This window comes from Drosophila nasuta, chromosome X (assembly GCF_023558535.2).
Source record: "Drosophila nasuta strain 15112-1781.00 chromosome X, ASM2355853v1, whole genome shotgun sequence".
In the NCBI taxonomy this organism is placed as follows: Eukaryota; Metazoa; Arthropoda; class Insecta; order Diptera; family Drosophilidae; genus Drosophila; species Drosophila nasuta.
Genome location: NC_083459.1, coordinates 23,915,640 through 23,942,144, shown reverse-complemented (window position 1 = coordinate 23,942,144; position 26,505 = coordinate 23,915,640). Strand labels below are relative to the sequence as shown.

The 26,505-nt window shown below is 35.7% G+C and overlaps 2 protein-coding genes across 10 annotated transcripts in view; one reads left to right on the top strand and one right to left on the bottom strand.

Annotated features, from left to right (window-relative positions):
* Positions 1 to 8,252: 8,252 nt before the first annotated feature.
* LOC132795138 (fasciclin-2) overlaps positions 8,253 to 26,505 on the top strand; it is a 104,240-nt gene continuing 85,987 nt past the window's right edge. For 4 of the 7 annotated variants that reach the window (XM_060805635.1, XM_060805637.1, XM_060805634.1 and 1 more), the window contains exons 1-2: positions 8,253 to 8,522; positions 10,904 to 11,357. In XM_060805635.1, the coding sequence (XP_060661618.1) occupies positions 11,282 to 11,357 (76 nt within the window). In that variant the 5' untranslated portion in view covers positions 8,253 to 8,522; positions 10,904 to 11,281. The remainder of the gene's footprint in view (positions 8,523 to 10,903; positions 11,358 to 26,505) is intronic. The other 3 variants (XM_060805638.1, XM_060805636.1, XM_060805640.1) reach the window with 1 other exon arrangement.
* LOC132796988 (mitochondrial import receptor subunit TOM40 homolog 2-like) lies at positions 13,026 to 19,721 on the bottom strand. Of its 3 annotated transcripts, none has more exons than XM_060808383.1 (3): positions 19,492 to 19,721; positions 13,339 to 14,478; positions 13,026 to 13,277 (listed from the first exon to the last, which is right to left on the bottom strand). In XM_060808383.1, the coding sequence occupies exon 2, from the start codon at positions 14,454 to 14,456 to the stop codon at positions 13,368 to 13,370; it is 1,089 nt and encodes a 362-aa protein (XP_060664366.1). In that variant the 5' UTR covers positions 14,457 to 14,478; positions 19,492 to 19,721; the 3' UTR covers positions 13,026 to 13,277; positions 13,339 to 13,367. The 3 variants fall into 3 exon arrangements, with proteins under 3 accessions (XP_060664366.1, XP_060664364.1, XP_060664365.1); XM_060808381.1 differs by having other exon boundaries at positions 13,027 to 13,277; positions 13,339 to 14,462; positions 19,492 to 19,720; XM_060808382.1 differs by lacking the exon at positions 13,026 to 13,277 and having other exon boundaries at positions 13,315 to 14,462.

Sequence of the window (26,505 nt, the reverse complement as noted above, 5' to 3'; positions counted from 1 at the left end):
TTATGTCTAGTAAATTCTTCGGACTTTTGTTTAGAGTTTCATTTATTGCGATTCACTTCATTCGATGCATTCGATACGATTCAGCTGGTCGTTAATCCAAAAACTGTTCGATATTCGAATTCGAATCAATTAAATGCGCTCGAGGCAGGAAATGACCAACAACCCCCCCAAATAAAAATAAAAGAAAAGAATGGAAAAGAAAAGCCATAGATCAACTACGCCCACGATATCAACAACAACAATGAGAACTGAGAGCATTTTAGTCAACTAGTGGAACAAAAATGCGAACCGAGTTGTTGCCATTTGCGCATTATGTGGCAAATATTTACGAGCACAAAAGGGTGAGGGTAGAAGGGAATAATGGGAAGAAGGGCAGGGGGAAGGGTGGCTAGGGGCACGCGTGCGCTGTGTGGCACATTTGACCGCCCGTTGCGACAATGAAATTGCAAATTTTGAAGAGCCCTAAAAGAGTCACGCGCCAAGGGTCAAAAGGTCGCACAACTATTGAGAGACAGAGAGAGAGAGAGAGAGTTGCAGGAAATTCGACAAATGAAATGAAAATGAAGTCACCAAGTTTTTAATTTTGCGGTCAAAAGCGGAAGTCCGAAACAGAACGAAACATTGCGGCTGTGGCAACCGAATATGTTGCGGATATGTTGCAAATGTTGTTGCTGCTGTTGTTGCTGTTGCTTTTGCTGTGGTCATGTCATGTGGGTCGACTAGGAATACGAGCTATGTTGGTTGGTAGGTAGATAGAAATAACCCCTCTGCTGCTGCGATGACCCGCTCAGCTAATTAAAGGTCAGCCCTCAAATATCATTTGCACATTTTGCAAACATGTCAGCGTTTAATGAGACCTTATTTCAAAGACACAGCCAGCTTACTAGATTAACAATTGCCATAGAAAACCAGTGAGAAATGTATAGAAGAGTGTGCCCGACTGTGAGATACCGGTTAAGTAGTATTTACGTTAAAATATACCGAATTTATATAACATTAAATACTAAAATATGCCAAATTGTATACACAGTCTATCGATATACTAAAGCGTTCCGTAAATATACTCAAATATACCCAAAGATATATTTGGTATATCGATATACTAACATCGAGTTTAACAATAATATACCATAATTAAAATACTATATACGAAAATGTGCATATTGACATATATTCGTCGAGGGTCAATTGTTAGATATCCGCTAAGCAGAATTTTCGTTAATATATCGTTAAAATACCGAAATATACCAAAATTTATATATATTATATCGATATAATACTATAGAGTTCCAAATTAATATAGCGTAAGAATGTTGAAAAATACCTAAATGTATTTGCGGTATATCGATATACTATTACCGTAAAGTTTAAAATATAGTATATTTTATATTGTGAATGTGTATATCAATATACTAATACTACTACTACTCCTACTGGGATACATCCACTAAGAGAGAATTCCTAAAAATGCTGAAATTCACCAAAGTATACATTCAGTATATCGATATATTACTATATTCAAAATAGATCATAGAGTTCAAAATACACTAGACAGTTAAATTCCGTAAAAATATTAAAATATACTAAGATCTGTATACTGTATATCGTTATACTACTACATTGAAAATATACTAGATTTTCAATCAAAGTTGGTCGGCACAAAATGATGATTATACCCTTCTATCCTATGGGTAGCCGGTATTTAGACAGAAAAATAGTCAGCCAGAGAGAGAGAGAGAGAGAGAGAGAGAGAGAGAGAGAGAGAGAGAGAGAGAGAGAGAGAGAGAGAGAGCAGCAACATAGAGAAGGAGTTCAAATTTCCAGCATATAATTGTAGCATTTGTCATTTGTGCTCTTCGGCATGTCCACGTCTAATTGGTAAGGTTGTGAGGTCAAACAGAAGGCTCTAATCCTGCTCTTTATATTCTTTTAGTTTACTTGATGACTCATGTATCAAATAACCTAAAGATAAAGCCTATGATAATATTGCTGTTTCAATTACTCGACTAATTCAAAGTATTTTAAATAAATATCTTGCAAGGAAATATCTTTTTACTTGTTATCTGTGGCAAAAGACAATCTCACAAATTAATTTAATATAATTTAAAATTAGCTATAATGGAACTTAAGGAACTATATTTAAATATAGCTCAGATTTGTATATATGTATAATAGCATAAATATTTTGTATAAATTAAAGTATAAATTTTAAATACTGTTTTTGAAAGACAGAATAGAGGAAGTTCTTTCAACACTTGATAAAATCGATTTGTTAAGACTAATATTTAATTTGTAAGTTAAAAGTTATTTGGTATATTACAGTATTTTCAGGTTATTATTTTTATATATTTTAACAAAATATAAAATGCCCTCTTTATATCAAATGTCAGAGTTCTCTCCTTTGGGTAATGTGATAAATTATATTAAATTCTTTCAACACTTGATAAAATCGATTTGTTAAGACTAATATTTAATTTGAATGTTGTATGTATAGTTTATAATTTGGTATTTTTGGTATATTTCAGTATATTCCGGTATATGGCTTAGGTATATTTAAAGAAAATTTTAAGTTTTTTATTTTATTTCAAATTTCAGAGTTCTCTACATAATGTGGTAAATTGAATTAAATGTTTTCACTTTGATCTCAGAATACTGTACCCGCAATTATTTAATGACTTTTTGATTGTAGATTGCCTGATGAAGATATTTGCCACGGTTGTTGAGGTGTTGCACAGCTAATTATTGACACATCTAGCCCGACAATGAGCAGCGAGTTCATCCTTACACAAAAAAAAAAGGAATATAGAAAAGGATACTCGGCGACTGTGGTTGCAAATGAGAAATGAACTTATAAAGCGCATACTTAAATATCAATTTATTATTATGCGAGTGCAGTTTTCTGAATCCGAGTAGTTTTCTACCTTTTGTGTGTTTGTGTTGTTCGAATTTGAAAACAATAATTCATCATCTTCTTTGTTCGAATGCGATGCGATGCGATGCGTTCGCTTCTTATCTGGCTGCTGGCATCATTAGTCAGTGCAGAGTGTACAGTGAACTCGGCGAGAGAGTTAAGAACAGACAAAACCTGTCAGTCAATGGCTTTGTGGCCACACAAAGACCCAAAAAACAGAAAAAGAATCACAAAATACAAAGATAGAGAAAAATATGTGGAATAGACTGAAATTGAGTTGAGTTCGAGTTTTCGAGTTTGAGGCTAAAATCGTTATGCCTTTAATGGCTTATAGAGTTATTAACCATTTGATAATCATTAGGCTCTCTCCTCTCTCTCTCTCTCTCTCTCTTTCTCTTTCGCATCATTTGAGAGAAATTTGTCTGCAGTTCTGTGTGGAGATCTGATTTCTCTGTTCAATTCAATTCCGTTAATGATGAAACGAGAGTTGATGTGGCCAAACGTCTAAATGATTCCTTTGATGCAGGTGTCTTGGTTGTGCCATCAAATTGGATCACAGGCTTGAATTGTTCTTGGCGATAATGAGAAACTGTGTGCACGACTAGCAGATACCACTTAAAGAAAGTTATTTGTACATACTGACTGTATTTCTAAAATATATTCTCCACTACAGTTGAGCAAAGGAAAGTATTTATTATTTGAATATTTTCACAAATATTATTAGTAAATTTTTAATTTAGATATTACATTTTTTCGTATTTTTAGTATATGCTTAGTATATTTTTATAGTATATTTACATATAAATAAATTTGTGTTTTTGAGTATACTTTAGATAATACATTTTTTAAAATTTTAGTATATTCTTGTAGTATTTTTACATATAAATAAATGTGTGCTCTTGAGTATACTTTAGACAATAATAATTTTTCGGGATTTTCAGTATATTTTTAATATATTTTCAGTATTTCGGTAGTATTTTTACATATAAATAAATGAGTGTTCTTTAGTATGATTTAGATATATATAATAATTAAATTAATAAAGCTAAATCTCTTAACATATTTTAGAATACTCAAGTACTACATTCAATATTTTGTCCAAAGAAATGTTATATTTCGTATGCCTTACATATGTAATTATAAGTATTTAAAACAGTTTAGAAGTAATTTTAGTCTTCGAAATATTAAATTCTATGCAAAAACTCTTCAACAGTCCCACCGAACTCAGCTAAACTTTTAGCTAGACACAGCAAATTTTGAAAGCAGACAGTTTTCATTTAATTAATATTAAAATGTTCATCAATTTATTGCTGTTTATTTGCCTAATCAATAAAAGCGCATAGTAAAAAGCTTGCAAAAGCAAAGAATATAAATAATTGATGGCAAACATTTATTGAAAATGAAGAATATATTTAGCTAAAATGATGAATAATTCTTAAAAAATTAATATGTAAAATTAAATACTAATGATTATTTATAAACATCCCATTTATTTGAGCAAAATATAAAAATGTAAATGAAGAGCAATTGTACTAAATTTGAATAAGAAAAACAACGCTTTATGAAATATTAATAACATTAATTATTATATGGGTAATTCTCTGGTAAATGTCGCGTGCGAAAAGCTTTACAGTGCCCAAAAGAAACATAAACTAAAACAATTTGAAAAATAAGTGACGGTTATTCTTAAAGCTTTGGATTAGCACTATTTTTAGAGCTAAGATTGATTTTAGTAACTTATTCTGTTTTACGATAAAATATATAAATTCGTTTATTTTTTGGTTTTGCGTACGAATTTGTTAATTTTTGCAATTATCAGAACAGAAAACAAAACAGAAAAAAAATTCCAAAACCATTCTTAGCTCTAATTAAAGTACTAATCTAGAGCTATAAAAATAACCTTTACTTATTTTTAAAATTGTTTCAGAATATGTTTTTTTTTGTAACTGAAAAGCTGGTCGCACGCGACATCCCTCAGAGAATTACCCATATATATTAAGAGCATACTTAAGAACCCACACTTATTTGAAAAAATACTTTAATAATACTAAAAAATACAAAAATATATTAGCATTTAAAGCATAAAAAGTTCAAACAAATATTAACATATTAAAGCATACTAAAGAACTCAAATTTATTTATATGTAAAAATACTGCGAAAATACTTTAAAAATAATAAATAATACTACAAAATACGAAAAAAATATTAACATCAAAGCATACTAAATATCGCATATTTATTTATATGTAAAAATACTTTAAATATACTAAATAATACTGAAATATGTGAAATACTAAAATATAAGCATTTATTTATACTAAAAAGTCCTAAACAATACTAAAATATACAAAACAAATATATAAAGTTATTTTAGCAATTTAAGAAGTATTTTTTTTTATCGACTTCAATCAAGAATATCTTATGAAAATACTATCTGAATTCTATTCGGTCTTAACAATTATCTTAATTCCTAATTCTATTCTGCTTTCAACACACTTGCATATACCCCTTTATCAACGAAAAATATCGAGGGTATACTCTTAAAAACAAAAAAAAATGAGAATTAGTTGAGACCACCCATAAGCCATGTTGAAGTTGAAGTTGAAGTTGAATTTGAAGTTTATTATCTGGCCTGAGGCCAAAAAGCAGGAAGCGCTCCTGTGGCGTAATTCTCTGGCTCCTTCTTCTTCTTCTCTCTGTTCTCTTCGTTCTTCTTGGCATGGCTATTAGCAAAATTAAAGCAAATGAAAACATAACTGAAAATTGAAAATTGAAATTGGATAAGCCAAAGGTCGGTTAGCATCATATTTCTCCTCCTCTTTCCCTCTCTCTCTCTCTCTTTGGTCTGCCCCGGAAAAAGTGCGTGTATGGAAAATCGGTTTATGGTTGAATGCGGAAAAGTGGCAAAAATTGGAAAATAAAATTAACACACTTCAAATCGTTGAGCAATAAATAAAAAGCGCTTTGCAGAAAGTGCGACATCAACGACAAAATAACAATGCAATAAATCACTTATTGGTCCAGAGAGAGGGGGTGAAGGGTGACCTGACAGTCATTGTAGGGGTGTGTTGGTGTGTGTGTGTGTGTTGGTGTGCTGATAAATTGCCAAGCAATGCCAGAACAACAACAACATCATTGAAAGATACTTGCAGCATTGCGCTGTAATTTTCGTATCCACGAATCGCATTCGCATCTGTCAGATACGCAGTTGCATTTAGTAAATTGCCGCGAGAGTTAATGCGAGCCAAACAGCTAAGCAATATTTATACAAGCTCTTAGTACTTTAGAATTCTCAACGAACGAACGAAAAAAAAAACACATTAAACAGCATTAAATTTAAAGTTGGCACTATTAATGAGATTGTTGTAGAAACTTTTGTCAATTATTGATGCTGAGTCCACAGTGCATCAAGCTAATTGGAAATGTGAAAAGAATATACAAATCATGTAACAAAAATCTGTTTTTGAAATGTGTCTATTAAAGAAATTTAAATTTCATGAAAAAAAAAAATGAAAAAATTAAAGTTTCTACAAAAAATGCAAAAATGCACAGCACAATTTATATTATATTATTAAATCAAGTTAAGCAACATTTAAGTATCAGCAGAATATTCAAAATAAAAGCAAGAATTTGAATATAATAAATTTGCGCGAAATAAATGCTTTAAAAATAATAAGATGTTCAATAAAACATTTCCAATAAGCATCCGAATTAGATTTTAAGTTGAACCCATTATTACAAAATAATGGAATAATTTAAAGAAAAAAAGTTTCTACAATAAATGCGAAACATAAGCCATTTAACTATTTGCATAGCCTAAATAATATTCTAATATGGAATATGATCAACAAACATTTTAGAATTAGAGCAAATAGAAAAAAGCAGAACCCTAAAATTTTTATTTAAAGATGTTTTTGTTCAAAAAAGTAAATAAAATATTCTGAAAAATTTTCAAAAATTTAAAAATAACAGCACTAAAGTTGCATCAAATATTTAAAGCGTATAAATAATATGCTACAATTCCAATCAGCAACTTGATCTTTTGCACACACTTTCCCTACGTTGTAGCCCACTGTGCCTGCGATCTATGCATATTTGGCAACAAAATCGAATGTGGAGAACGCGCAGCATGCTGCGCAACATATGCGAAATGTTGCACAACATTCGAAGAAGGGCAACAAGTGGCGGCTAAAGCAAGCAACACAGCACGCAACAAATTAACACGAATATTAAGCTAGAAATACATTTATTGCAATTATCACAAGACAAATGAAATGAAGAACGAAATTTGAACTAGATTTTATGTATGCAAACAGAAAAGATTGAAATGAAGTCAAAAATTTAACTATATTTGAAGTACAAATAAAGTTAACAAATAGAATCGAATGAAATTCAGACTGAAATATTAACAAGATTTTATGTGCACTTTACTACAACAACGTTAGCAAATAGAAAATGTTGAATTGAAGACTAAAATTTAACTAGATATGAAGTACATATTATTTCAACAAAGTTGGTAAAAGGAAAATATTGAAATTAAGACTTAAATTGAACAAGATTTTATATACACTTTATAACAACAAAGTTAGCAAATAGCATAGAATGAAATTAGGACCAAAATTTAACTAGATTTGATATACATTTTATTTCAACAAAGTTATTAAATAGCAAAGAAAGAAATTAAGACTTCAATTGAACTAGATTTTATGCTTACCTTATTTCAACAAAGTTGGTAAAAAGAAAATATTAAAATAAAGACCAAAATTTAATTAGATTTGATGTACACTTTATTTCAACAAAGTAAGCAAATAGCAAGGATTGAAATTAAGAAATATATAATATAGAATATAAGAAATATAAGAAATATAGTGAAACCTTATTTAAAGTACTTAAAAAGTAAAAAAGTATTATTTCCACAAAGTTGGCAAATAGAAAGTATTAAAATAAAGACCGAAATTTCATTTATTATTAAAAAAAAAAAACTTAGTAAATAGGAAACAAAATTTGTTTGTCTGTATTATACAATTTAAATGTTGTAATACGTGAAAAAAAAAATCAAATGCCACTGTGCGCCGCAACAATTTGTTAACGGCTTTTTAACGGCGTTTGCTTTGCTTTGCGTTCGTTCGCTCCACTGAAGCTGGCGCCTTTCGGTTGCTGTTTGACTGGCAACATTTGCAGCTGGCAACATTGTTGCCACCTTGTCAACATGTTGCCATCGCATGCGTTCTGTGTCTGTGTTGCTCTGCTTGCTTGCTTGCTTGTGTGTTACTTTTTTGTCTGCTGGCTTCGCAACGCGACGTCAAGAGAGCGAACTCAGTTGCTGGCGTCGATTCATTCTCATTTCATTTGTCGTGGCGAACGGACGCGTCTGCTCTTTGTTTGTGCTCTCATCTCACACGCGTTTCTCTGTGTGAGTGTTGGTGTGTGCGTTGCGCCGTGTTTTTGTCAGTGTCTGTGAGTTTTTGTTGGCGTCTCGTCTGTTATAAAATTTGGTTAACGCGCGAGTTCTTAACGTCTCGCTCTCTAAACGCGGCGGCGACGTTGTCTCAAAAACCAACAATAATTTGTATGTGTGTGTGTGCGTGCCAGTTAGACAATATAATATTGGTAATATATATTTGTTGTTTCTTTAATTTATGTCATTTTTTTTTTTGGTTTTTTATTTGTCTCAAATATTTCATAAAAATAACTTGCGGCATTTTGAGTGGCATTTTTTTTTGTTGTCTGGCATTTAAAAATAAACTAAACTACAAATACCAAAAAATGTGTGACAAAAAAACTTATGAGAAATATTTTTCTGGTTTTAAGTTTTCAATTTTTTTTTGCTGTTTTTTGCGCTGGAATTTCAAACGCTGAGTCACGTGTGTCAAAGTTATGGAAATCAGTTAGTTAGTTTTGTATAAACAAAAGCAAAATATGCAAGGCAAAAAAAAGAAAACAAAAAACAACAAAAATATGCATTAAACAAACACACAAAAAATATGCATAAAACAAACACAAAAACAAAAACAAGTCAAAAGCAATGAATGAAAAACGCAACGTAAAGAAAATTAAAAAAAAACTGGTTTTCAAGCCGCTTGGAAATGACGCCCAGTTTGTTGTTAACAAAAAAAACACAAAAAACGAGCGCTAAAAAATAAAGAGAGAGAAAAACTATGGACATAAACAAAGTGCACAACTTAAAGTTGAACAGAAATCTTCTAACAACTGTGCTTGAAAGTTAATAAAAAAGTGATCCAGTTGGGAAATAAAAAATGTTGGCTTTTTTTTTCTTGTTTGCTGTTGACTTCCTTTCAAGGTTCCTAAGTATTGATTAAATTCCCGAGTGCAAAGTGTTTGTTGTTTTTTTTTTTGGTTGCTGTGGCAGCAAACTATTCTAGTTCTTTTTGTTATTGTTGTTGTTGTGTGGAACCTGTTGCAGTGCCAAGGACATTTGCATAAACAATGCAACTATTAAACTGAAGAGAAAGAGAGAGAGAATGAAAAAGCGTGTGTGTGAGTCAGTTGCGCTTGCTTATCTATGGCAAAAGCGGTTACGAAATGTCGTCAACAAAAAAATAAAGTCAAAAGCAAATTACAACAACACGGTTTTTGCTCTCTTTGACTTTGCGCTCGCTTGCTCTCTCTAGTTTACGCTCTTTCTTTGCGTGTCAAAAGCTATGCGCTATGCGATAAGCAAGCAACGCACGCAGACACACACACACACACACACTTGTACGCACACGCACACTCACTCAGTTTAGCTACCTGCAAGATAAGCATCAAAGAATTATTGGAAATATCACGAAGAAGCAGCCAAATGCAAGAGAGAGAGAGAAAGAGAGAACAAATGTTTGTTTTCGTTCTGTTTTTTGCTATTTAAGTATGCGTGTGAGCGCGCGTTCCCGTCTCTGTGTGTGTGTGTTTTACTCGACGTGTTTCGACTGCAGACAGCGGCTGCAATTTCCGTTACAAAACTGGCCAAGTGGCAACAGCAGGTTTAACTTTAGAATGCAAAAGGCAAGACAAAGCGCAAATGTTACTCACACAGTGGAAGAGAGAGACAAGTTTTTTTTGTTCTTTCTGTTTTGTTCAGCACTAAACTCTCGCTAACAAAATCGCTCGTGTGTGACGCAGCGATGACGCTTCCCCCCTTCTTCTTCTTTTCCTTTACGCTCCTCTTCAAAAGTGCAGTTCTTAACGTTCTTTGTCGTCGCTTCACGTAAAGTAAAGGCCAACATTTGGCATTTTAACGAGCTGTGACTCGAGTTGAATTTGTAAGCTAAATCGCAAATTCAATTGTTCAGAGTTGTCGCCACGCGTACTCACAAAAGTTGTGTGAAGCTCACTCGTTACTTTTCAGCACTCGTTGCAATTTGTTGCTAACTTTGTTTGCCAGTTGCCAGTTGGAGGGGTTTTACAGCCTAGGTAGCACTATTTTTTATTCACTGAGTTTATTCAAGTTGTGCACTTTACTCGCCACTCGTTACCTATTGTGTGTTGCTAATTGTAGCAGTCGCTAACGTTTCTTCACTTTTGAAATACTTGTCAGTCTTCAATTTCTGACACTCGTTCTTTGTTGTGAGTTTATTGAAGTTGTGAATTTTACTCGCCATTCGTTACTTGTTGTGTGTTAGCAATTGTGACACTCGCTAATACTTTCTTGCTCTTGAACTACTCTTATATACTATAATACTCTTCTTCTTGCATTGTATTAGTTAATTTACCTACTCGTTACATGCTTAGCAGCAGTGAAAGCCTTGTAATAACTCGCCAATCGTCACTCGCTACTTGTTGTGTGTTGCCAATTGTGGCGTTCGCTAACACTTTTTCACTTTTTAAGTACATATGTATCTAGTTCAGTTTTTAATTGCTATCTCTTGTTCATTTACCTATTCGCTACATGTAATAACTCTCAGCTCGCCACTCGTTACTTTTCATAAACAAAACATCTACGAAAACCAATTCCCAATACTAACCAAATACCATAAATGTTTGCCTCTTTTCAGATGCCACACTCCACCAGCACAATATAGACAGCAAAAACAACTCTCACTCGTTTCAATTGCACTCGCTAATTGCGTGAAGTGTATGTGTCAAAATTAGTGTGCAAATTACAACAAAAGTTACAAGAAAAATATAGTGAATACAAAATTAAAATCACATTAAAGCAAACTGCAAATTTTTTATACATTTTTTTTTACTGTGACAGTGAAAGAAAAACAGAGAAAAAACAAAAAAAAAACACAAGTAAAGAGAGGAAAATACAATTGAATTGTTGCTTGGCATTGTTGTGATTGTTGTGAAAAGTGAGCGACGACAACGACGACGACAAGAGGGAAAATACCAAGAAAAGCCAAAACAAACAAACAATAAGAAGCGCAAAAATGGGCCAACTGCAAAGGCAGCGAGTGACTCTACTCGCCACACTCTACGTGATGCTCTGCAGCTGTTTAACTATAGGTGAGTTGCACTTGCAATTTTTCGCATTTCTTTCGCTCTCTCTGTCTCTACGATTTTATAATTAGACACGAAATGAAGTTGTAATGCCGTAAAATGCAATCATAAAACTATGATTACCAAAGAAGTTGTTCTAGAAAAAAGAAACGAAATAATAATGATATAACCTCGCCTGAGTTACCTGAGACTCTTGGCTCGACATTTGGTGCCAGGTCCGACGACAAAGCGCTAAATAAATATCCCAAGAGCGAAATAAAATAAAATAATCGTCATAGACCCTAGCACCGAATCCCTTATCGCAAAATTTTCCATGCTCACATTGTGTCAATATTTACGCTAGTTCTGAGACAATGTTTATCATGCTAGACCGTAAAAAATAAGTCGAAAAAAAATGCCCAAAGCAACAGAGATTTTTTTTCTGTTTTTTACACACAAATGGAATTGAAATTCAAGATGAGAGGCCAAATGCAAATATTATAAATATATAGGCTCAGCTCATTTGCGATTAGACTTCTATTTTTTTTTTGTTTTGGGGTATTACGATTGTGCCTGGAGTTTTCTTGAAAGTCATTTAGATACATACGTAAGTGTGTACATAAGAAATACACCTGACTTTTCTGCACCCCATAAACCAGAAAACAAATTAAAGACGTGCACAAATATTTGCCGTGGCATTTGCGACACATCTTACGACAATTAACTGCAAAGAGATCATAGACTGCTATTTCTTTGTTTCGCTCTAAACCCAAAAATTAAAAAAAAAATGTTTATAACCAACCTTCAATTGTGATGTAATGTTAAAAAAAGATGATTATGTTTAGTCGTCTAGTTGTGCAAGCTTTATGAGCCCTTTGGCCTTTTCCATATCTCTAGTTTGCACCTCAAACTCCACTCGAAATAAGTCGCCTTCAAAACTTATTTATTTTTTACTTAATGTGCATATTTTTTGTGACAAGATTTAGTTTGTAATGTTGAGATGTGTTGATGCTGGGGAAATATTATTAGATTCAATAAATATATTTGCTTTCTGATAGTATTGTTGAATTTTAAACTTTACCTACAAGATTTCGTATTGTAAAGTTATTTATTATTGTACTATATTGTACTATATGGATATATACCAAATATTCAGTGCATTTCTGTATTTTATCGGTATATTTTTAGCATATTACTTTACTGAAAATGTTTTTCCCTATATGCAAAACATACCACATTCGGTACATTTTAGTATTTTTGGGTATTTGAATTTGGTATATTATTTAAAATTCGTTTTGATTGAAAATGCTTTTCATTGCGTACCACATATATCACCTTCAGTATATTTGTAGTATTTCTTCGGTATATGAATTTGGAATATGGTTTTATTTAAAATGTTTTTCACTATATTAAAAATATACCACCTTCGATATAATTTTAGTATTTTTTCGATTTATTAGAATATGGTTTTAGTGAAAATGCTTTTCACTATGTACCAAATATACCACCTACGGTATATTTTTAGTATTTTCGGTGTATGAATTTGCTATTATTAAATGGTTTTATGCAAAATACTTTTCACTGTAAATAATTTGCTATATTTTGTAGAATATGCTTTCATTGAAAATGTTTTTCAATAGATGCTAGAAAAATAATAATAGAATACTTTGAAGTTAATCCAAAACATTTCCAGTCACTTTTATTATGGTTCTTTTTAGTTAGTTCCAACTTGAAGCCAAGTTAGTTCGTCTTTCGCTGATATTATATAATATAATAAACTGCAATTCTTTGTAAGAAAGTTTCGCTGTAGAATTCCAAATATAACCCACTCATAACTTGAGAATAAAAAACGACAATTACTTCAACATTATTATACTACTATCGAAGAACAAAGAGAAGAGTTGGACAAAGCAAGTTTTTGAGATGCGACTTTTGCTGCTCCGCTGTCTGAAAAGAATGCGAAAAAAGGAGACAAAGATGGAGGGCAAAAAAGAAGGTGCATACTCACAGTTGTGTGTCTGTGTGTGTGTGTGTGTGTTAGCCAATGAGGAGTCCGAGACCAAAGCGAAAGCGATTGGTGCGATGATTCAACTTGCCGCTGAGCTGCAACACAATCGGGAGAGGTTCCAGACGCCGCTCACAGAGGGCGCTAATCACGCCGCGTGTATCGATGCCACCGCGAAAATTGAATCCCATCTTTGGGATAAAACAATGATAGCAAAGCCTCGATATCGCCTGACGCTTCAAGATATTGGCACGGAGTTGAACACTTGCCCCCAGACATTGGCCATACAACTGCGAATAGCAGAGTTCGAGCGAATGCAGACTGAACACCGCTGACCAGAGACGATTATCATCGTGGTGATAACGTGCCACAGCCGAAACTAAGGCCGCCTGACCGCCGGGCACAATTTGCTCACGCTGATAGATGAGGTCAACGCCAAGGGCCAATTGTGGCGTCACCTGCTGCAGATACGATGCCACACAGACGCCCATCTGATGGCGTACATCGAGGTTGCTTAGCACCCAGCTGCAGGTGCAACTTTTGCCGAAATAATCAACAAATAGCCGCGTATTCTGCAGCTCACCATCCAGCACATTGGCCATCCATTTGCAGCGCCATCTTGCGGCCATAAAGTGCATCAATGTGGCCCTAACATTCCCCTTGGCATCCACTTCACCCATAATCGCTGGATATGTTTCACCCGTCATCGGATGCATTCGTTCGCCCACAAAGCTGGCATTGAATTGACAATCGGCCAGCTGCGATTTCTGGCCCACTTGCAGCGCATGGCCAACAGCCAGAGATTGGCTTAAAGTGCGACTAATATTCAATCGAAAGCCTTCAAAAGTTTGCGGCCACATCTCATGACACTGATGATGCAAATCGGCAATTGCTCCCGGATTTCCCAGTTCGAACTCTGATTGCTGTTGTTTATCTTCTGGTTGCTGTTGTTGTTGTTGTGGCATCTGCAACTGTTGCTCGCGTTGTATCTTTAATCGCTCGCCATCGATCGCATAGCCATCGCCTTCGTTGACCATGCGTAAGCCAAAAATACGATAGAAACTTTCCTTGCTCATCTTTTGCTTTTCATTCTGCTTCATTTCACTCGGCACATTTCCCATTTTCCACTGTAAAGAAACCAACCTAAAGATGTTAAATTTGTAAATGTAGTATAATATTTTTTGGTATATTTTTGTTGCTGTGTTATACACATTTCTCGGTATATTTCACTTTTTGTGGTATATAGTATATTTTTGTGTTTTTGGTATATTTTTATTTTTGTGCTGTATTTGTCTTTTTTTCCTGTTTCATTTCCCATTTTCCACTGTGAACAAAAACACCAATTAGCCCAAAAAAAACAAAACCAACTAAAAGAAGTTAAATTTGTAATTCCCACAGCAAAAGAGAGAAGAAGAACGTTGAGCAATTACCACATCCGCTTAATTTGTCGAACCACTTTTTATTATTATTATTATTATTATTTGTCTTGTGTTCTTTTAAATCGTCATTGTCGTCATCGTCATCGTCTGTCTTATCTAACCTTTCTTTGCGGCCAAGCAACGGGACAGCAGCGGTGACAGAATTAAAAGCTGAACTCAAGTCAAGTTCAACGAACACGTAGCAAGACTTTGTTTCTTTAGCTGAGTATGATAGACTTTGAACTACCCTGTAAACACAACTTGTTTTGTTTTGTAGTATAATATTTTTGGTTGTGTTATATATATTTCTTGGTATATTTTAGTTTTTGTATTGTATACATATATTTTTGTTTTTCTGCTTTATTTGTCTCGACACAGTAGACAAAGCTTTTTTGGTTTTGATTTGGTAGTTTAAGTAGATTTTTTCTATTCTTTTCTACAAGCAAAGGCATATTATCCAAATCTACATACAATTTTATTAGTGCATAGCAAAAAACTTCCATTGTTTAGCTATAAATGTATTTTCGCTTTCACTGAAAGTAAATTGAGTTTGCATTTCGAACTTTTTAAATTGCTGCTGCAGTTTGCCATTGTTTTTTCCAACAATCCCTATAAAATATGTTGACATTTAGTTTGAAAGTAAAATGCTTTCTGCCTTTTCTATGGCAGGGTATGTGGCACAAAATAAAAGTAAATGAAATTAATTAACGCAACGTTGTTGCTGTTGTTTGTTCTGAAGTTTCGAAGCGGATTTAATAAGTCGAAGTCCAGAAGAAGAAATTGACGAAACTCGCTTGTCATCGTGCCGCATTGCGTTGCGTCAATTGATGTTGCAAGCGAAACGCTTTGACCTTCTTATGAGTCACAAGACTTGCAACTACTATAAACGGTCTTGTTTCATATTTTGTGTTTTATGACTCGCTCGCCTCAACCTCTTGCCCTCTCACCTCAATGATGACACTGCACAGAGAGCGAGAGAGAGAGAGAGAAAGATACTCGTAGAATTCTAATTAGTAGCGCGTAAGTTGAAGCCTGAGAAAAGCCGAGCGAGAGGTAATCCAAATAATCTCGAGGCGTGGCATGCAACATTCTCTCGACATGCACAAATTTGCTTTAATTAGCGAAAATTCCGGACAACTTATTAGCTAACCAAAGCCAACCAACCAACCAACCAGGGGGCCATTCAGACTTTAACCCTTGAACTAAACGAGGGGCACCCAAAAAAAAAAAAAAAAAGAAAAGAAAACGACAGACGACAAGAAGAATAGAATGAAGAAGGTAAAGGCATAAGTGGAAGAACAAGTCGGCACATAAGTCGCTTTCTCTGTGTAGCGACATATTTGAATTTTCTTGGAAGTACGCTGAGGCATCTCTTGACAAAGTTAAAGTTCTTGCTATGCTATGCTTGTTGTTTTTATACTCGGTACCCACAGGGCAGAAGGGTATTATAAGTTTGTGCCTGAAGGAAATGTTTGTAACAGGAAGAAGACGGCAACTTTGGCCCTGTAAAGTTTATATATTCTTAATGTGTCTGTCTGTCTGTCCACTGGTTTAACGACCCATATCTCAGAGACTATAAGAGATAGAGGTATAATTCTTTTTCAACAGCACTTGTTATGTTTCTACCCAGATCAAGTTAGTTTCGATTCTTCGCCACGCCCACTTCGGCCCCCACAAATCGATAACAACTGAATAATAAGCGTAATTTTAAGGCATAATAATAGTTAATACAAAAAATAGCCTTTGGTAACTTTTTGGTATCAAATGAGTATTGGTATATTCTAAAATTAATACCGCACTGATATATTTTTATTATATTGATATTCCGATTATAGCCTGTGGTATATTCTTAGTATTTTTGCGATAAGATAAGATATTAGGTAAAATATACCAAATATAGCCTTTGGTATATTTTAAACTTTAATACCGCAATGCCTAGCGGGTATCTCTCAGTCGAGCACACTCGACTGAAGCTTTCTTACTTGTTTTTATACCCGCTACCCATAGGGTAGAAGGGTATTATAACTTTGTGCCGGCAGGAAATGTATGTAACAGGTAGAAGGAGGCATCTCCGACCTTATAAAGTATATATATTCTTGATCAGCGTCAACAGCCGAGACGATATAGCCATGTCCGTCTGTCCGTCTGTGTGTCTGTCCGTCTGTCCGTCTGTCCGTATGAAACACTGGATCTCAGAGACTATAAGAGATAGAGCTATAATTTTTTTTCGACAGCATTTGTTATGTTTGCACGCAGATCAAGTTTGTTTCAAATTTTTGCCACGCCCACTTCCGCCCCCGCAAATTAAAAAAATCGAATAACAAGCGTAATTTTGAAGCTATAGTTCCGAATTTTGGTATATACAATAATAACTATAGTATTTATGATTTCTGAAAATTTGGTTGCGATCAGATAAAAATTGTCGAAGTTATTAAAGAAATACTTTTGTATGGGCAAAAACGCCTACTTACTAGGGGTCTTAGTTGCTTTGGCTGCCAATCTGGTATATTGTGCCGTCTATGGTATATTTGGATTACGGTACTATGTCGATATACCAATTATACCATTCGGTATATTATTTTAGTTTTTTTGCAGTATACTTGGTATATTTTGAGAAAATACCACAAAATATATTTCTTTTATTCAAAACGGGTAGCGGGTATCTCACAGTCGAGTACACTCGACTGTAGCTTTCTTACTTGTTTTTTTATACTTCGCTTTGCTGTTTTGCTGATGAAGTCAGTTGATGTTCAACTTGCTGTTGTTTTGTTCATGCCTGGTTATTGTTCCATGGGAGCTTATGGTCAAGCGCCGCCAGCAACTGTGAGTGACTGTTGCAGCTAGCTGGCTGCCGCTTGCTGCCTGCCGCATGCCCCAGAACAACAACAACAACAACAACAACTCTTGCAACAACTCTTGAGCCTGTCTTTTGTAGCAGCGCGGCGCACTTGAAGCGGCAGTCGAGCGGCAGCAAGGACAGGAAAAAGGAAATTCCAATTATGTTGCAAGTCTGGCCGTGCGTAGAAAAAGAATTGTTACTTGTCTTTTATGCGGCTCCTCTCCAATTCAGTTCAGTTCTCTTAAACAGCTCTCAAATACCCTGCACAATAAGCTCAAGTCTAAACCCGATTGCAATCGAGCTTAACTGCATTTAAAGTTGGCGCATCAAAATGTTGCATAACCACAAAACATGCCTGGCATAAATTTGTAGTGTATTAAACGTTGAGCTCAGCTTGTTTTAATTTTAATACAGTAAAGGGCATTTTATAATGTTCTCGACTCTCTTTTGCTGCCCCTGCGGCCAAATCAGACAATTGTCTATTGTTGGGTCTTGGGGAATGCGCTCGATTTAAGCGCAGCGCATTTGCTTTAATTAAAATAAAAAGAAGTAAAGAAACAAATACGAGTACAAAAAGAATGCCCAGGATTCAAGGAGCTCGTCGTGATTAACTCAGCCTGATAATGAGCTGAGCAAAAATGCGCACAATCTGTCGTTATCTATGCCATGTTATTATAAGAGACTCTTTCTCTCTCTGTCTTTTAGTTATACATAGTATTTGCATAACTTTGCGCTGCACTTGACTTGCCTCCCAAATTCGCCGGCGTCGAAGCCGAAGCCAAAGAAAAGGCGGTAGCATATAGTCTGACAGACAATTAGTTGGAAGTTGATCCAAAAACTTGCGCATAATTAGCAAGCATTGTTGCATGCAGCACGCCCAAAACTCAACTCACACACACAGAGAGAGAGAGAGAGAGAGAGAGAGAGAAGTTCCATCTGGCGCTTTTTATCCAGACCCATAAATTAACTGTAAATGAGCTGTGGCCTCAGCGGGGGAGGCGAGCATACAAAACCGCATTATGCTCTCTCCTGTTGTTGTCTCCCCTCCACCCCTCGAAAAACGCGTAATTACGAGTGCCTTTTTTTGGAGGCTGTTGAGGTTATGGCGCCCAACGTGCGTCGCCAAAGTTGTGCTAATTATTAGCTTGCTTGAGCACAAATCAAACACTTGTACTCGACAAAGTTTTGAAAACTCCAAATGCATTCTCAAGTGCAACACCACAATATAACAATGTGTGGCATTATTATCATAATGATTATGTTTTGTGCCACCGAGAAAAAAACAAAGTGAGAGAGAGCGAAACAAGGGCAGTGAATTAGTAGTTGAAACACACACAGAGAAAAAGGAAAATCAAACTCGACACAAAATGAAAATGAAAATATGTAATGATTGTGTCAGTTTCAAGTGTCCCTCCCCGCCTCCCCTCTCGCTACCCTTTCCCCCAAAACTCATTGTCGCTGGTGTAAAGCTTCTTTTGGGATGCCATTAAACAAGTTTTTTTTCGCTCTCTATAGCAAAGTGCAGCTGAAGAAGCCGTGGCATGGTAAATGAATACCCGCATAATGCCAACGGAATTACAAAAAACATAAAAACAGAAGAACAACAACAAATAATAAGTAGCTAAACCCAAAAAGAGTGCGAGAAAAGAGGCATGCAACAACACAACAAGATGCACTGAAAATACAAATGAAGGATTGTTTTTCCCCCCCATTTTCTGTTTTTCTCATCGTCTTTTTTAAGTATGATGAATGAATTTTAAATAAAAATTCAGTTGTTGCCCATAAAATATACCCACAAAGAATGTCTTAGCTGGAGAATTATAATAAATGATAAGCCACATGTTACAACGCATCTCAAGCATCGAATTGCCATTCCAAATTTTTGGAAACTTCACTTACCCGTCTGTTTGAAATTGAACAAATTCCACAAAATATATACTTTAAATTTGCTTCTTGTTTACACTTGACTTTATCTGGTTTAAAAGATTATTTTTTACTTTTCTGTTTAACTCGTAACTCGCTTAATCCATTGAATTGAGTTGCTGCTTAAATCTATGAAATCTGTAAACGAACGAAAAAATTGGTTTTATTTCAAGTTTATTTAATGTGTGAAGCAAGTGTCACTGTGTTGAAAAGACTTTAAATTTATGAGTGGAGTTTATTAAAGCATACACAAGATAAATAAGTTGCATTGTAATTTTAGAGCTTAGCTGATAACTTCACTCGATTATCTCTCTGATAATTATCAGAGAGACTACTTTATAATTATGATTTTATATCTAGACTCTTCGTTAGTAAATTCAATTTCTGTCGGAGTTATTTCAAAACTATCGATACTTCTTTATGAATTCTTAAATACTATCGATACAAGTTCTCAAGCTCCTTTAAAGTTATTTCTTCAACTTAAAATAGTTATTTCAAAACCTTTGATATAATTGCTGCAGATATTTTCATGTGTAGCCTCTTATCAAGATCTATAGACATAGTCGCTTCTTTAGTAAATGCCAAATTCCTTTTAGACTTCAGGTTTTCTCTATACATATTTCAATAAATAGTCTTGTCTAGTCCTACAACTAGTTGAGTGCATATTTCATGTTGCTTTTCGACAGCAGCAGTGAAAGGTGAATGAGAAGGAGGAGCAGGATGAGGAGGGGAAGGGTACAGAGTCGGTGTACAGGAAGTTGAGGCAGACGTGTGCTGTATGCCTTACAAGTGCTTCTTCGCCCCTGGCATACTAAATTGAGTTATTTAGTCGGCATTGGCATGCGTAATGCATTAGCCAGTGTCTAAAACTATTGGAAGGAGGAGGGACGGGGAACGGGGAACAGGGATTGTTAGAAGGGAATGAAGAATGAGCATGAGAAATGCGACTGAGACTGAGACTGGGACATTGTGTTGACTACCTGAGCCTATCTATTGAACCTTCTAAAGAGGGTCGCTCTCGCTCTCTGTCTCTCCCTCCCTCTATCTCTCTCTCTCTCTCTCAGGTAACCTGACGATGACGACTGGCATACACAACTAATTGCTAATTGGATTATGTCTTACTTGCACACGAAAGAAAGAGAGAAATTCAGAAGAGAGAGAAAGACAGGGAGTAACATTTAGCCGCAGGCAATGACGTGTGCCAAAAGGTCAATGATACGAGCATTTACTTGAGCCAGCCAGCAACGCCTTTGGCCCTAATCCATTCGACTCGACTACAGAATGTTGCATATTCTAAACGTATTCCCCCCTCTTTTTCTCTCTCTTCCTCTCTTTTTTTTAATTGCCTTTGCGTCCCTTCTGCAATTGCATAACAATGAGAGACGAAGCAGCCAAGTTCGATTTCCCTTCACATTTTCCTTTTGCGTCGACCCCAATTGTCGTGGTCGTTGACGTTCCGCAATGGTCTGAACTCTTACCTCAGTAACAGCTTGAATACTCGACATTCATTAAAGGAGTGTGCCTATTTGGTGACAACCGTGGATGACTATAGAAAACATAATATTAGATGTTAAGCATAAAATCTTATTTCAACATTGTTTTTTTTTAACAACGAAAAATCAAGATTTGCAATCTACTCTTCAATCTAGAATAAAACATTTTCGAATCAAGATGTTAATCTTAAAATACAAATTTAGCATAAAAATCTTGATTTAAGTTTGTTTCAACCAACAAATCTTATTTCAAAATTGTTTTTTAAGTTCGTAAAGATATTAAATCAAGATTTTTTCAATCCATATAAAGCAAAGTGCTTGTATATTACAATATTACTAAATCCGTCTGCCTGTCTGTCCACAGCTTTGAGCTTCAATAGCTCACAAACTAAGCAAGTTGGAGCTGCCTTAAATTTCTTAAAATGGCATTTATTAGATTCTTAGTATGTTACATGTATAAAACATTACTTCTTTTCAAGCTAAAGCTAAACAATGGAGCTGACCACCAACATTTAATGTTACAATTTTTTTAAATCACATTAAAGTAAAATTACTTTTGAATATAAGTATTTATTATACAAAATCTTGTTTCTTTATTTCCCTATTTATGTTATTTAAAATTGCATAATTATATCTTTAAATGCAAATCATTTCGTGAAGGTTTTTGTTTTTAGATTTTGTCATATTTATATTTAAAGGAATTTTGTCTGGCATTCAAATTACTTTGTGAGAAATGATTACTAAAAACTTCAGAACTTTTTAAAGTCTCTGCCAGGTGTATCATAGTCGAGTTCTGTGCCTTTTCTTACACTTTTTTTGGTGCGGGAATAATTGGTAATGCAAAGTGCATGAGAGAACAGGTCAATTGTCGATGCCTGGGATTGCGCTGTCTTTGCATTTATTTATTTTCTTTTTTTTTTTTCTTGTGTTTTGTTCGCTGAACGTTTAATCAATGTTTTTTTTTCGTAGTTCTCGGAGCTTATGCAACTCTGGTCTTTGGTTCTAGCCAATTGTCAATTGTTTTTCATTGGATTTCAATTCAATCGGTTATATGATGAACTCTTTCCCTCTCTCTCTCTCTCTCTGTCTGTCTCGGTCGGATGTATTTCAATAGCTTGTCTCAAATTGCTTAGACTCTTTTGCTTTTATTGTATGCAACTTTGCATAACCTTAATCCTCTCCCTCTCTGTCTCTCACTCTTTCGCTGTCTCTGTCTCTGTCTGGCTTTCTCTCGTTTTCTGGTACTGTTCCCACTTATTAAATTTCCCACACTCTAGATTGCTTAGGCTCCCATACCCACGCCCACACCCACTCACGCCCCCTTTTTAGTCACTTATTCGCAACTTATTTTCATTTGCTGTTTTCTGTTTCTGTTTTCATCTTCTACTCGCCTTTTTTTCCCACCATTAAGGCCCCCAACTCCTTCAGCTTCTTCAGCTCCTCTTCACTGACAAGAGGCCAACCGAAAAAGTGCATCCACAGATTTGCTTTCGTTTCGTGTCGTTTCGTTTCCTCTCCTTCTTGTTGTTGCCTTGACTGCGTTTTGCCAATTTTCAGCATTTAACCAAATAAACCGACTGTCTTGTGCATTCCTCCGAACCTCGCTGTGCATTCCCTTCCCTTCCCTGTTCCCCCCCTTTTGCAATTCCAGCAATTCCATCTGCATTCACTTCCATCACATTCACATGACGCGTTCTTCAGCTCATCACAGCTCAGCCTCAGCTCTCTCCCTCACTCCCTCTCTCTCTCTCTCTTACTCAGCGCATCGTGCGTTGGCGTCATTACCAACATTTTGCCTACCTTTGGCTTCATCTAACTCACTTCACTTCACTTCTTCTTCTTCATCCTCCAACTGATTCTGACTCTGACTCCACTTTAGCTCAATTTTGCTCCATTGTCGCTGCTTTTTTTTTTTTGTGTTCGTGCTTCACTTTTTTTCATTTTCTTCCGCTGTTCTGTTTGCTGTTGCCTGAGTGATGCGAGTTACCTTGACTAAATTCGCTGCGTGTTGTCCGTTGCACAAAATTCAGAGGCGTCGCCCAAAAGGGGCAGCAGTTAAACTTGAAAACAGTGTTAACAACATGCAAATATTGTTGGAAAACTAGATAAGCGTTGGGTAATATGAACACACTTTAATATATGTTAGTCTCTTAAATAAAAAAAAAAAAACGATTTGTACTTGTTGGAGTTAGAAAATAACTTGGAAATTGTTGGTGTTGAAAAACAGTGTTCGTAAATTGTACCAACTTATCATTACTAAAGTTACTTTTTGTTATTTAATAACAATTAAGAATTCTAGCTTAGCTAATAACTTTTTATGAGTTACAATTAAAAAAAACTGTGTTGGTAAACAGAAGGAAGCTCAACAAGTACAGTGTTGATAACTTGTCCCATAACAACTCTAAAGTTACTTAAAGTTGTTTATTAAAAAAATAACAATTCCAGCTTAGGGAATGGGAAAACCTTTTGCAACAGTGTTAGGAAACTGTGGAAAGTTCCACTATTGTTTTGGCAACACTGAAATTAGTATTGTAAAATTTAGGTGCTTCAACAGCACTTGTGATTTATGATTAATCAAAAGAATAATTTTAGCTAAAAACGGCAATGAAGTCATGAAATCGAAGTGTTGCAGTGTTCCAAAACCCTTTCCCAAAGTTTCCTTCGCATAATTGAACCCTTAACCGCTCCCCTTTGAAGTCGACATCACTGCGCTGTCTTTTTGAGCCGTCTGTCATCATCGGTCGGTCGGTACGCAAAACTTTGAGAACAACTTGCTCGACGGCATCACAAGCTACAAGCTGACTGCAGCGAGTAGTTTGCTTCCTTGTTTTTTTTTTTTGTTTTTTTGGGGGCATAGTTTAGCGTACATTTTCATAATTTTATGGCAATTTTTCACATGGCACACTGTCTTGGCAATCCTGTAAAGCGAACGCTTTCCGACATCCCAACTTCCCTGACTGCCTGCCCTTTGTTTGCATTTTAGTCATGAACTTTTAAACATTTGTCATGCATAATTTGCGCGCCAAATGTATTGGAAAGAATTTTAAATTGATTGTTATTGTTCTCTTTCTCTCAGTGTGTATGTGGGAGGATGTCTGCCCAAGTTGTGTGTGAGCATTAGTCAGCCAGAGAGCTGGGGCGGACAGACATCACTGTCAATAATTAGCTTAACCCATTAATAACGAGGCCCCACAGAGCCGAGAACCGACAACTGAGAACTGCGAACTGAGCTGAGTCAGCAACAACAACATCAGGAATACAGTTATGTATATAGGGGTATAGGGGTTTACAATACAAATTTTTGGGGGTCACTCTGGGTTAGGGCAAGATTAATGATGCGTTGTGCGGTGCTTTGGATACCTGCAGCTTGCTGCAACTAAAAGTAAAAGTTCATTCACATTGCGTGCCGAGATTCCAATGGATAAAGTAACGGAAGGTTCAACGGACAGACGGACGGACAGACAGACAAAATACAGACGGACAGCCAGACAGAAGGACGTCAGGATAAACGGGATAACTTTAGGGTACATGCGTAACTTATGAGTTTATCTTTTGCGGTGCAAAGTTCATGTTCCTAAACGAGGTAGTTAGACAGATTAATATCGGTTGTGTGCCATCTCTAGGCAGAGCTTCGTCTATAAACTCATCACTAGTCACTGCTGATTAATGAGCTACGATTAATCTTTAGTGCCATCTCTAGCGTGCACTGATTAATGAGTCGCTGCTAATCTGTTGTGCTCTCTCTTTCTCTGTCTTCTGCTTTGCTTTCCCATCTCTAGTGTCTGGCGCCATTATTCACTCTCTTATCTCGTTCTCAGTGCCATCTCTAGTCCGTTCATCGCTCATCTCTAGCTAGTCGCTGATGAGTGTGTTGTGTAAAGTTGAGTATTTTATACCTTTTTTCTGCGGACTTCCAGCGAAATGTTTCGGCATTGTCTTGGCCAGCTTAGCTCGTATCTCTTCTTCTGTTGCTGAAGGTCTTTATGCTTTTTAAGCTGTTCCAAGTAAAGCGCATAAAACGCACACAGCAACAGACAAAGATACAGAAAGAAATAAGGAATGAGAGTAAGGAGAACTGATGATTAAATTTTGCTGATTCAGTTTTTCGGCATTTTGCGGATTTGGTAACTTTTTGACGAGCATCTTTTGCTGCTGTCAAAGTTCATTCCATTTATGTATGGCTTCCGCTCTTTAGCTAGGCAAATTGTGAACAACAATTTGAAATGAGATCCGCACACAGACAATTAGGCAGTTAACCAGGCAAAAAGAAGTAAAGAAATGAGTAGCAACTAAACTTAAATTTGAGGTGGGAAGCTGAACAATGTGTGAAAAAAGTAGGAGAAATTAATTGTGGGATGGAAACTTTGGCTGAAAGGGGAAGCGATGTTTTCAGCAGCGAGAAAAGTCAACGTCTATTGCTGTGTTAATTGATTTAAATTATATACAAAAATAGAAGAAAAGAAATGAGTGGAAACTAGTCTTAAAGTTAACGAATAATGTGTGAAAGAAATAGCAGAAATAATAAGTGCGATGGAAACTGTGGCTGAAAGGGGAAGCGATGTTTTCGGCAACGTCAATTGCTGTGTTAATTGATTAAAATTGTAGCTGCACCCTGTCAATTTGGCAATAACATTTGTTGTTGCAACAATGCAATGCAAGAAGAGGGGAGGAAGAGGGGAGGCTTAGCAAAAGCGCAACGTAACATAAATTGCGAAAATGTGATCAAGCGAGCGTGTCCTTAAAAGGCGTCCAGGGATGGATGAATAGATGGAATGGAGTAGATGTTGCAGCCACCCTCAATGAATGACCAGCTGTCTGTCTGTCTGTCCGTTCGTCTTTTGTGTATTGCTTGACATTTGATTTGCGACGCGTGCCGCTTTTAACGGCCTTCGACTGTCGCGTCTCTCTCTCTCTCTCTAATAGGAGGAGTGTTCTTTTGGCATTAGGCCCACAACCCCGAACCCCGAGACGTGAACTCTGTGCAACATAGTACAACAAGGAGTGCCACATGCTGTCTGCCTGCCTGCCGTCGCTGGTTATTTTTATTTTTATGATTGTTTTAATTTTGTTTGTTGCAAACAAATAGGCGGAAAATTTGATGACGTCGTCGTCGTCGTAGGAAAATGCGTGTTGCAACAACACAAAGTTTGGGGGAGAGTTTTGGCGTTGCGCGTGTTGCGGCCTCATTAATTTTTTGATTTATTAATTATTCATTTCGAAAACTATGCAGAAGCGTGCAATACGTGTGCCTTTAGCTCAGCTCGGTTGCCTGCCTGCAATTAGGAAACTACGCCGTCAACTTTTTGCTCTTTGGCTAATTCTAGGGCTCAGTTCAAGTCCCATTCTCATGAAATACTCAAATGCTTTAGTTAATTGGTTTATTATTATTATTATTATGGTGGTCGCTTCCCAAGACCTAGTTTCTACTATTGACAAGTCTAGGGGAAATTCCCTAGCATAACTTTTGCCTAAACGGTTTCTTCTTTCTGTCTGCAGC